Source organism: Lathyrus oleraceus, chromosome 6, assembly GCF_024323335.1.
Source record: "Lathyrus oleraceus cultivar Zhongwan6 chromosome 6, CAAS_Psat_ZW6_1.0, whole genome shotgun sequence".
Taxonomy (NCBI): domain Eukaryota; kingdom Viridiplantae; phylum Streptophyta; class Magnoliopsida; order Fabales; family Fabaceae; genus Lathyrus; species Lathyrus oleraceus.
In genome coordinates, this window is record NC_066584.1 from 222,591,346 (window position 1) to 222,603,880 (window position 12,535).

Genomic DNA, 12,535 nt, shown 5'->3' on the forward strand with positions numbered 1-12,535 from the left:
CAGGTTTGCATCCAAGTTTGCCAGTTTCCTGCAAAAGATCAAGCACATACTTCCTTTGAGAAATAAAGATGCCTTGCTTTGAGTAGGCTACCTCAATTCCCAAGAAATACTTGAGTTGCCCAAGATCTTTCATCTCAAACTCTGCTGATAATTTCTCTTTGAGGAAATGTCTCTCAATCAAATCATCTCCTGTAACAATAATATCATCAACATACACAAGAAGTACAGTCAGTTTTCCTCCTTGTGAATGTTTAAAAAATAAAGTGTGGTCTCCTTGACTTTGCTTATAGCCCAAACACATCATTTCCTTTGTGAATCTTCCAAACCATGCCCGAGGGGACTGCTTTAGTCCATATAAGGATTTCTTCAATCTACACACCTTGTTAGCTCCATTTGTTATGCCAACACCTGGTGGAATCTCCATATACACTTCTTCCTCTAAGTCTCCATGCAAGAACGCATTTTTAACATCAAACTGTTACAATTCCCATCCACATGAAGCAGCAAGAGATAGTAAAATTCGAACAGTATTCATCTTTGCCACTGGGGCAAATGTCTCTTCATAATCAATACCATACGTCTGAGTATAACCTTTTGCCACTAGTCTTGCTTTGTACCGATTAAGTGTACCATCAGATTTGTACTTTACAGTATAAATCCATCTGCATCCAACTGGACTTTTGTCTCTTTTCCTTTCAATAATCTCCCAAGTACCATTTTTTTCAAATGCTCTCATTTCCTCATCCATAGCTTGGACCCAATTTCTATTTTGCAATGCTTCTTCAACAGATGATGGGATTTTCACAGAATCAACAGCTGCAATAAAACTTTGATATTGTGTGGAAAGATGTTTAGTGGAGACATATTGAGAGATAGGGTGTCGATATAGGGAGGGACAAGATCTTTTATCCTTCCTCAAAGCAATGGGTAAATCAACTGGATTAGTGTCACAAGTATCAGAAATGGCACAATCATCACTAGAGGAATCATTTTCAGTACTTACCTCCGGTTCAGGCGATTGAATTTGTTTCTGGAGAAGGTCAGGTTTACTTCTTCTCTGATACACTAGAGTTGGTGCTGGAGGTGCTGATTCCTGTAAAACAGAAGGCCTTGAAGGACCAGGAACACTTACTGGCTCAGATTCAGGTGTTGAACTAGGACTCAAACTCAAACTAGGTGACAACTCGGGTTCAAGAGAGGGAACACTGATAGGTGTTCTAGGGAGGCTAGGACCAAGGATCAGAAACTCGGACTCAGACTCAGACTCTGACTCTAAGACACTTATGTTCTCCCCCTAGACTGAGAACGAGTGAAATATGACACATTTTCATGAAAGGTGACATCTTTGGAGACAAAGAATTTTCGACTCGGAGGATGATAACATTTGTACCCTCTTTTGTTGGGTGCATAACCCAGAAAGATACATCTGACAGCACGGGGATCCAATTTGTTGCGATATTGTTTGTGAACATGAACAAAAGCAACACAACCAAAAATGCGAGACTCAAGAGTGTGTAAGATAGGAACAGATGGAAAACGTGAAAGCATAAATTGGGTAGGACTTTTATTACCTAACACTCGAGATGGGACCCGGTTAATCAAATAGGCAGCAGTAAGAATTGCCTCACCCCAATAAGAGGTAGGAACAGACATTTGAAAAAGGAGAGATCTAGCAACTTCAAGTAAATGACGATTTTTTCTTTCTGCGACACCGTTTTATTGTGGGGTGTCAACACATGTGAATTCATGGAGAATGCCATGTTTACTAGTGAAGTTGGAAAAGGTATGATTGACATATTCTTTACCATTGTCAGAACGAATTCTTTTATGCCTTTCCCAAATTGCGTTTGTACCATATTATAAAATTGGATAAATATTTGTGGTACTTCGGATTTAGTATTCATTAAGAAAATCCAAGTTACCCGAGTACAATCATCAATAAATGAGACAAACCATTTTGCACCAAAAATATTAGAGGTAGGGGCAGGTCCCCAAACATCAGAATGAATCAAATCAAAAGGTTCATCACTTTTATTAAAACTGGAAGGAAAAGATACACGATTGTGTTTTGCCAACTGACAAACATCACACTTAAAAGACTCAACAGAATGGTGTAAGAACAACGACGGAAACATAGACTTAATTATATAAAATGGAGGATGACCGAGACGCTTGTGCTGAAGCCAAATTTGTGAGGCTGAAGAGGAAGACTGAGACTGGAAACAGGAGGACAACACCTTTGGATGGTCATCAGAGAAGTAGTATAACCCTTCCTTTTCCTTAGCAATTCCAATCGTCTGCCCCGTGGTAAGGTCCTGAAAAACACAATGTGAATAAGCAATTAAGAGTTATACCTATCCGAGGTCTTTCCGGGCATTTCCTATCTTTATGAGGGTAAAACTGTCCTTACTATTGAGAAGTAAGCAGTTTTATCCTTTGGATGTAGAAGGGTCATCGAAGGGTCATCGATTGGTCATCGATTGGTCATTGAAGGCAACAGTTGTGAGGATACCTTAGCATTCGAAGGGACGATCATCATTTAACCGTAGGCTACACCGAAGGGTCATCGAGGGACAAAGGCAACATTCGAGGGACTATGATGATTTAACCGAAGGGTCTTTGCTAAGTATATCCCCATATTCGCGGGACATGACCATAATATCGTAATCGTAGGGTAACAAAAGAGAGGTCCAAGATCGCGTATTAAAAAGCAAAGTTTTACAATTAATTTGATAGCCGTAGTCGATTAAGTAATTAGGTCCATATTAAAATCAGTACATTAAGATCAATTAAGCCATTAGGGTGGATCTTCACCATGAAATTAATACATTAAAATCAATTGAGTAATTCAGGGTGAATCTCCATAAGGGTATCCCACACATAAAGTGGAATACCTAGCCGGCCATTTCCTCGGGAATATGTAAACCTTTACACAATTCAGCACACGGGTTAGAGCATCAAAGTAAAGTATAATTGAAAATTGCACTACAACACAACAGTCATAATCTCAGGTCAAATGATGCAGAATTATAATAAGTCTTGGTTGGATAGACATAAGGCAGAATAGAAAAGAAACAAAGCAGCCACTGTCCCGTTCGCCTCTGCTTCGCCTAGCGAAGGCTCAGCGAATGCTCGCTACAGGCTCGCTTAGCGATGTGCTAGCGAGCGGCCACGGGTTTGGAGTTTTACAGCAGCATGACCTCCGAAAACCTGAACTTGTATGGCACTTGATTACAGGAATAGCATGGACAAACATTCATGATATTCAAGCATATTTAAATTCGCATGTGAAATCAAATTACATATTCGAAACTTCAATCATGATGCTTTATGTATATAGAGATTACCGATTAAAAGCATAAAACAATAGTGATGCGCAAACCTGCTTGCAACTAAGCTGCTATGTTGAAGAGACTGATCGCTTTTGGTATCGGATGGAGTTGGGCGGCGGTAGCTTCGGAGCGGAGGCGCGGCCTTCAGGGTTTCTTCACTCGGAACTCTCTAAAGTAGCCTCCAGGGTTTCTGTGTCAGGGTTTCCGTCCGTCTTCCCTCCGTCTTCCCTCCGTCCCTTTTCGTGACTGAAGCTTGGCTATTTATAATGCTCTTGTTGTGACCTAATGGGCTCAGAATGAAGCCCGAAAATTCTGATGTCTGCCAGCTTCGCTAGGCGAAGGAGTTGCTCGCCTAGCGAGCAAGCTATTTTGGGATTTTACTGGATCTGGTGCTTCGCTGGGGCGAGTGTCATAACGAGGGGTTCGCTAGGCGAAGGAATTGCTCGCCTAGCGAGCAAGCCAGTTTAGGCCCTTTTCTGGAGTGGGCCTGTTGTGAGCTGGGCTTTTGTCCCTTTAAGGTTAGTGCCTTGCAGAATAAGTCGGAGTGTCTTGAAAAATGCCTTGTAATATTAATGGGCAAATTTTGGGGTATGACAGATTACAATTGAACATATTTAACATGATGTATTCAAGTTGTAAAATATTTTACTGATATATTAAAAAGTGATACTTACATGTTACATCTACATGCTTTAAATAAGAGAGAATAGAAAACCTAATGGACTTTGACTAATGGGCCTCATTACTAATAGAAATAATTACTATTTACAATCTAATATTTACAACACTCCCCCTCAAGCTGGTGAATGGATATCTATCATTCCCAGCTCGCAAGTAAGTTGCCTGAATCTTTCTGTTGGTAAGCCTTTTGTTAACACATCTGCCAGCTGATGCCCGGAAGGAACGTAAGATGTAGTTATCAGTCCACTATCCAACTTCTCTTTGATAAAATGTCGGTCAATCTCAATGTGTTTAGTCCTGTCATGCTGAACAGGATTATGAGCAATACTAATAGCCGATTTATTGTCACAAAACAATTTCATAGGACCTTCACATTGTATCTTCAAGTCTTCTAGAATTTGTTTCATCCACAATAGCTCACAAATTCCTAGTGCCATAGCTATAAATTCTGCCTCGGCGCTTGATCGAGCAACTACACTTTGCTTCTTACTCTTCCAAGCTACAAGGTTACCACACAGAAAAGTACAATAGCCTGACGTAGATCTTCTGTCACTCACTGATTCGGCATAATCCACATCAGTGTAAGTCTCCATAGTTAGATTTCCACCTCTTTTAAACAAAAGTCCTCTCCCTGAAGTTGCTTTAAGATATTGTAGAACGCGGTCTACAGCCTGCAAATGTCTCACCCTCGGATCATGCATGAATTGACTCACCACACTGACTGCATATGCCAAATCTGGTCTAGTGTGTGCCAAGTAAATCAATTTTCCCACTAATCTCTGATATTGACCCTTGTCAACTTTGTCACTTTCCTCCTCAAAGCTTATCCTGTGATTTTGTTCAATGGGAACACTTGCAGGTTTGCATCCAAGTTTGCCAGTTTCCTGCAAAAGATCAAGCACATACTTCCTTTGAGAAATAAAGATGCCTTGCTTTGAGTAGGCTACCTCAATTCCCAAGAAATACTTGAGTTGCCCAAGATCTTTCATCTCAAACTCTGCTGATAATTTCTCTTTGAGGAAATGTCTCTCAATCAAATCATCTCCTGTAACAATAATATCATCAACATACACAAGAAGTACAGTCAGTTTTCCTCCTTGTGAATGTTTAAAAAATAAAGTGTGGTCTCCTTGACTTTGCTTATAGCCCAAACACATCATTTCCTTTGTGAATCTTCCAAACCATGCCCGAGGGGACTGCTTTAGTCCATATAAGGATTTCTTCAATCTACACACCTTGTTAGCTCCATTTGTTATGCCAACACCTGGTGGAATCTCCATATACACTTCTTCCTCTAAGTCTCCATGCAAGAACGCATTTTTAACATCAAACTGTTACAATTCCCATCCACATGAAGCAGCAAGAGATAGTAAAATTCGAACAGTATTCATCTTTGCCACTGGGGCAAATGTCTCTTCATAATCAATACCATACGTCTGAGTATAACCTTTTGCCACTAGTCTTGCTTTGTACCGATTAAGTGTACCATCAGATTTGTACTTTACAGTATAAATCCATCTGCATCCAACTGGACTTTTGTCTCTTTTCCTTTCAATAATCTCCCAAGTACCATTTTTTTCAAATGCTCTCATTTCCTCATCCATAGCTTGGACCCAATTTCTATTTTGCAATGCTTCTTCAACAGATGATGGGATTTTCACAGAATCAACAGCTGCAATAAAACTTTGATATTGTGTGGAAAGATGTTTAGTGGAGACATATTGAGAGATAGGGTGTCGATATAGGGAGGGACAAGATCTTTTATCCTTCCTCAAAGCAATGGGTAAATCAACTGGATTAGTGTCACAAGTATCAGAAATGGCACAATCATCACTAGAGGAATCATTTTCAGTACTTACCTCCGGTTCAGGCGATTGAATTTGTTTCTGGAGAAGGTCAGGTTTACTTCTTCTCTGATACACTAGAGTTGGTGCTGGAGGTGCTGATTCCTGTAAAACAGAAGGCCTTGAAGGACCAGGAACACTTACTGGCTCAGATTCAGGTGTTGAACTAGGACTCAAACTCAAACTAGGTGACAACTCGGGTTCAAGAGAGGGAACACTGATAGGTGTTCTAGGGAGGCTAGGACCAAGGATCAGAAACTCGGACTCAGACTCAGACTCTGACTCTAAGACACTTATGTTCTCCCCCTAGACTGAGAACGAGTGAAATATGACACATTTTCATGAAAGGTGACATCTTTGGAGACAAAGAATTTTCGACTCGGAGGATGATAACATTTGTACCCTCTTTTGTTGGGTGCATAACCCAGAAAGATACATCTGACAGCACGGGGATCCAATTTGTTGCGATATTGTTTGTGAACATAAACAAAAGCAACACAACCAAAAATGCGAGACTCAAGAGTGTGTAAGATAGGAACAGATGGAAAACGTGAAAGCATAAATTGGGTAGGACTTTTATTACCTAACACTCGAGATGGGACCCGGTTAATCAAATAGGCAGCAGTAAGAATTGCCTCACCCCAATAAGAGGTAGGAACAGACATTTGAAAAAGGAGAGATCTAGCAACTTCAAGTAAATGACGATTTTTTCTTTCTGCGACACCGTTTTATTGTGGGGTGTCAACACATGTGAATTCATGGAGAATGCCATGTTTACTAGTGAAGTTGGAAAAGGTATGATTGACATATTCTTTACCATTGTCAGAACGAATTCTTTTTATGCCTTTCCCAAATTGCGTTTGTACCATATTATAAAATTGGATAAATATTTGTGGTACTTCGGATTTAGTATTCATTAAGAAAATCCAAGTTACCCGAGTACAATCATCAATAAATGAGACAAACCATTTTGCACCAAAAATATTAGAGGTAGGGGCAGGTCCCCAAACATCAAAATGAATCAAATCAAAAGGTTCATCACTTTTATTAAAACTGGAAGGAAAAGATACACGATTGTGTTTTGCCAACTGACAAACATCACACTTAAAAGACTCAACAGAATGGTGTAAGAACAACGACGGAAACATAGACTTAATTATATAAAATGGAGGATGACCGAGACGCTTGTGCTGAAGCCAAATTTGTGAGGCTGAAGAGGAAGACTGAGACTGGAAACAGGAGGACAACACCTTTGGATGGTCATCAGAGAAGTAGTATAACCCTTCCTTTTCCTTAGCAATTCCAATCGTCTGCCCCGTGGTAAGGTCCTGAAAAACACAATGGGACATAGAAAAAATTACTTTACAATTCAGATCACGGGTAAGCTTATGGATGGAAATTAAATTGTGGGAAAGTGTGGGAACATGAAACACAAATTGCAACTGGAATGGAGGTTGGAAGTCAATATTTCCAGTGCCAACAACACAAGCATGAGAGCCATCAGCAACAGTGATATAAGGAATACTCGAAGGTGTGGTATAAGAGCATAATAATATGGAATCAAATGTCATATGATTAGTAGCACCAGAGTCAAGAATCCACGGATTCTTAGGAATATTACCACAAACAGTAAGAGATCGGGAGCACAAACTCTTACCAGTAACTGCTAAAGACTCAGAACCAGAAGGCTTACTCATGGAGTCAAGCATAGACTTCAACCGTTCCACATCATTCTGACTGAAGGAGGAAAGATCAGTTCCCCTTTTTTCAAAGCTTTCAGTATCCTGGACATGTGTAGCAACATGTGCCTGATACTGGTGCATGTTGCGAGAACCGCCACCTCGGCTAAAAACCTGCTCCCTCCCATGAAGTTTGAAACACCTATCATTTGTATGCCCTGATCGGTTGCAATGCTCACAATAGAATTTGTCACGAACATTCTTGGATGATGATGGTGGTGGTCCTTGTCTTGTTGTTTTGCTAGCTACTAATGCTGACACATCCGGGGGTTGTTCATGAAGCATAGCTTGACGACGGGTTTCCTCACTACGGACAGTGTAAAAAACTTCATTAAGATCAGGAAATTTTTCCTTACCCAAAATCTGCACCCGAATAGGGTCAAATTCAGCATTAAGGCCTGCTAGGAAATCAAAGATCCTATCCCGCTCAACAACAGTATTCAAGGTGGTAGTATCCTTGCTGCACTCCATCTTCAAATTCTGATACTGATCCAACTCAATCCAAAAACCATTGAGAACTCCAAAATACTCAGTGATCGAAAGATTTCCCTGCTTAGTGTTGAAGATTTTCCTCTTTAAATCATAACAAGCAGACATATCTTGTTTCATGGAATAACTGCGACGAAGATACTCCCAAACTGCCTTTGCACTTGAGAGATACATGCAATTTCTACTAATTTCTGGAGATATGGAGTTCCAAAGCCAAGTAATAATAGCAGAGTCATCTTTATCCCAGGAAGGGAAGTTAGGAGCAGTAACCAGAGGAGGATTTTCTTCAATATGATCAAGCATGTCGCAACATTTTAGAGTGTGTCTGATGAACTGAGACCATTGAAAATATTTTTTGCCGGTAAGCCAATAACCTTTTTGAACGACAAAATCCTTAGCATTAAATGGGGCTGGTGGATTTGTGGGAGGTGGAGGTGGAGGTGGAGGTGGTTGATCGTTAATAATCTCAGCCATTGAAAGGACAATCGAGAGAAAACAAACTAAGAAACAGGATGGGTTAGGGTTTCAAAGATGAGTGAACAAAAACAAGAAGCACGATGTGCTACAACACAAAACAACAACAAACTGCAGTAAAAAAAAAGACTCCGCTACAAGGCGGCTAGGGTTTAGGCGGAAGCGAATCCCCCAAAATCGGGAGCTCTTGATACCATGTTGTAAAATATTTTACTGATATATTAAAAAGTGATACTTACATGTTACATCTACATGCTTTAAATAAGAGAGAATAGAAAACCTAATGGGCTTTGACTAATGGGCCTCATTACTAATAGAAATAATTACTATTTACAATCTAATATTTACAACATATTCAAATTCTAGGTAATGGAAGGAGGAAAAATTATTCAATCAGGTAGTTATGAGAATCTCCTAATAGCAGGAACAGCCTTTGAACTACTTGTGAGTGCTCATAAAGACACAATTACTGAGATGAATCAAGATATTGAAAATAAAAGAGGTTCTGAAATCGAAGTTTTGTCTAATCCTCAAAATTCTCATGGTTTTTATCTCACTAAAAATCCAAGTGAGGGAGAGATTTCTAGTATCAAGGGACCAATTGGTGCACAACTTACACAAGAGGAAGAAAAAGTGATTGGTAATGTTGGATGGAAGCCATTCTGGGATTATATAAATTATTCCAAAGGGACATTCATGTTGTCTTTCATCATGTTAGCACATTTTGCTTTCATGGCTTTTCAAACGGCATCAACCTTTTGGCTTGCTATAGCCATTGAAATTCCAAAAGTTACTAATGCCACCTTGATTGAAATTTATGCATTAATTTCTTTTGCTAGTGCTGCTTTTGTATATGTAAGGTCTTACTTGACTGCACTTCTTGGATTAAAAGCTTCTACTGCTTTCTTCTCAAGCTTCACTACAGCTATCTTCAATGCTCCAATGCTTTTCTTTGATTCAACTCCTGTAGGAAGGATTTTAACTAGAGTAAGATTTCTCCATTCATTATGATTTCCTTACCCCTCATATTTAGGCCAACATTTTATTCTCTCTTTTGCAGGCTTCATCAGATTTGAGTATATTGGACTTTGATATACCGTATTCCATCACCTTTGTATTATGTGTAGCACTCGAAATTTTGGTGGTAATTTGTATAATGGTTTCAGTCACATGGCAAGTTCTCATTGTTGCTGTTCCTGCAATGGTTGCATCAATATACGTTCAGGTCTGTCCACTTTCCAGTTTGTCTTGATTCCTTATTCTCTGTCCTAGGTTAGATCATTAAGCTAGTAATTTCTAAATCTTTTTTTCTCATTCTCTTTAAGCAATATTATCAAGCCACTGCAAGGGAACTAATACGGATCAATGGAACAACCAAAGCTCCAGTCATGAATTTTGCAGCTGAGACGTCAGTTGGAGTGGTTACTGTAAGAGCATTCAACATGGTAGACAAATTTTTCAAAAACTACTTAACACTTGTAGATACAGATGCTTCATTGTTCTTTCACTCCAATGCGGCAATGGAATGGGTAGTTTTAAGGATTGAAGCACTTCAAAATTTGACTGTCATCACTGCATCTTTGTTGGTTATTCTACTTCCTCATGGATATGTATCTCCAGGTAGTAATGTAATATATGCTTAAATATACTTTTCATCCTTGCAAATATACTGTTATTTGCTTTTAGTCCATGTAGTTGTTTATGGTTCATGTTGTTTTGATTTAGTCCTTGCAAAAATTGTCAAAAATGGAAATTGAACCTGTAATTCATTTTAGTCCTTATATAGGTCATATTTGAGGGACTAGAATTAAATTTTCTACTTTTATGCATTACAAAGATCAATTCTAACATAAATTTCAGACAAATAAAATTACAAGGACAAAGAGTAAAAAGTAATATGTTTGCAAGGACTAAAACAAACATAATCATTACATGACGAAAAGTAAAAAATGGTATATATATGCATGGACGAAATTTTCTTCAAGCTAATAACTCTTAACAACTCTCATGTTCTGTGCAGGCCTTGTGGGACTGTCTCTTTCTTATGCTTTTACCTTGACAGGAGCCCAAATATTTTGGAGTAGATGGTTTTCTAACTTATCAAACTATATTATATCTGTTGAAAGAATCAAACAATTCATTCATATACCAGTTGAGCCTCCCGCTATTGTGGAAGATAACCGACCGCCATCTTCGTGGCCTTCCAAGGGAAAGATTGATCTTCAAGGCTTGGAGGTAAAGTTAGATAAATGTCTTAGACTTTTTTTACGACCTAACTCATCTCTGCAAATTTGACTTGTAATGTAAAGGAGGCAGTCCAACCCCGAATCTCTGACATCAACTTGAAATATGTAGAAAACTATATTTCTACCTCTACTTTCAGTTTTCATCTTTTATTTCTGAAATGAACAAAAAATTCTGCTTTGATGCCTATTTTTACTTTGGTTTCAGATAAGATATCGTCCTAATGCTCCATTGGTTCTTAAGGGAATCACTTGTAAATTTAAAGAAGGGAGTAGGGTAGGAGTTGTTGGAAGGACTGGAAGTGGAAAAAGTACACTGATTAGTGCTTTGTTTCGCTTAGTTGAGCCATCAAGAGGTGATATTCTCATAGATGGGGTAAACATTTGCTCAATTGGGTTGAAGGATTTGAGAATGAAGCTAAGCATAATCCCTCAAGAACCAACTCTTTTCAAGGGCAGCATTAGGACAAACCTGGACCCTCTTGGCCTGTACTCAGACGAAGATATCTGGAAGGTGAATAAACTAATCTTAATATTAGCATTACGTGTAGTTGAATTTTACATGAACCATTCAATAATTTTATATTTGATTTGTATATTTAGGCTATAGAGAAATGTCAGCTTAAGGAAACAATCAGCAAACTACCAACTCTCTTGGACTCTTCTGGTGAGTCTTTATATATATGGTTTTGTTAATATACAAGTTGTGGAATCCTAATTTTGAAAAGTTTTGCAGTGAGTGATGAAGGTGGAAATTGGAGCTTAGGACAACGGCAATTGTTTTGTCTTGGAAGAGTTCTACTAAAGAGAAACAGAATTCTTGTTCTGGATGAAGCTACTGCCTCCATTGACTCTGCTACAGATGCCATTTTACAAAGAGTAATCAGACAGGAATTTGAAGAATGTACGCTTATAACAGTGGCTCACAGAGTTCCAACTGTAATAGACAGTGACATGGTTATGGTTTTATCTTATGGTATGTTATTATCTTATTATACATGCTACTGTTTCTGTTTTATTAGTGTTATCTTTTGCCTCATAATATTTTGGTGGCTATTATTAAAGGGAAACTGATGGAATACGATGAACCTTCAAAGCTAATGGCTACAAACTCTTCATTCTCTAAGCTGGTGGCTGAATATTGGTCCAGTTGCAGGAAGAATTCACTCCCAAATATTAGCAGACAACAACAATGAGTGACGACTATGGATAATAAATATAAATAAACTGATAAAAAATGGTTCACATCCTAGTGGTTATAACTTTAGTAAACTCTAAGCTGGTATTGTGGAGATGTCTCTTATTCAATCAGGATTATTTTGATGCTCACAACTTTCATTTCGTGTAAGGACAAAATTAGATCTTAATAAAGAGGTTGCATATATGGTTTACAATTTTTGAGAATTTTTTGACAGGTATTACAATTTCTTTGATAGATTTTAGAAATTTATATGGGTATTATGCTACACCCAACAGATATATGCCACCGCATGATTATTAATTTATTATAAATAAGCTATAAAAAAAATAAAGTGGTACTATTATGAAATTAACCATAACTATAGAAAAAAATACTTCTTACTTTGTCATTTTTAATTTTCAATACAATTTCAATTTCTATCTTTGGATTTTACCTTTTAATTAATACCCTAAATTTACCATTATTATTATACATTTATAATAATTAAATACACAATAAACAATGATAATTTCATAAAAATACTATTCTTTCT

The 12,535-nt window shown here is 38.2% G+C and overlaps 1 protein-coding gene across 1 annotated transcript in view; it reads left to right on the forward strand.

Annotated features, from left to right (window-relative positions):
• LOC127093032 (ABC transporter C family member 8) overlaps positions 1-12,167 on the forward strand; it is a 35,663-nt gene extending 23,496 nt beyond the window's left edge. Inside the window, exons 5-12 of the mRNA XM_051031930.1 lie at positions 8,926-9,546; positions 9,620-9,784; positions 9,885-10,179; positions 10,580-10,794; positions 11,011-11,316; positions 11,406-11,469; positions 11,539-11,778; positions 11,868-12,167. Coding sequence (XP_050887887.1) covers positions 8,926-9,546; positions 9,620-9,784; positions 9,885-10,179; positions 10,580-10,794; positions 11,011-11,316; positions 11,406-11,469; positions 11,539-11,778; positions 11,868-11,998 — 2,037 coding nt within the window. The 3' untranslated portion in view covers positions 11,999-12,167. The remainder of the gene's footprint in view (positions 1-8,925; positions 9,547-9,619; positions 9,785-9,884; positions 10,180-10,579; positions 10,795-11,010; positions 11,317-11,405; positions 11,470-11,538; positions 11,779-11,867) is intronic.
• The last annotated feature ends 368 nt before the right edge of the window (positions 12,168-12,535 follow it).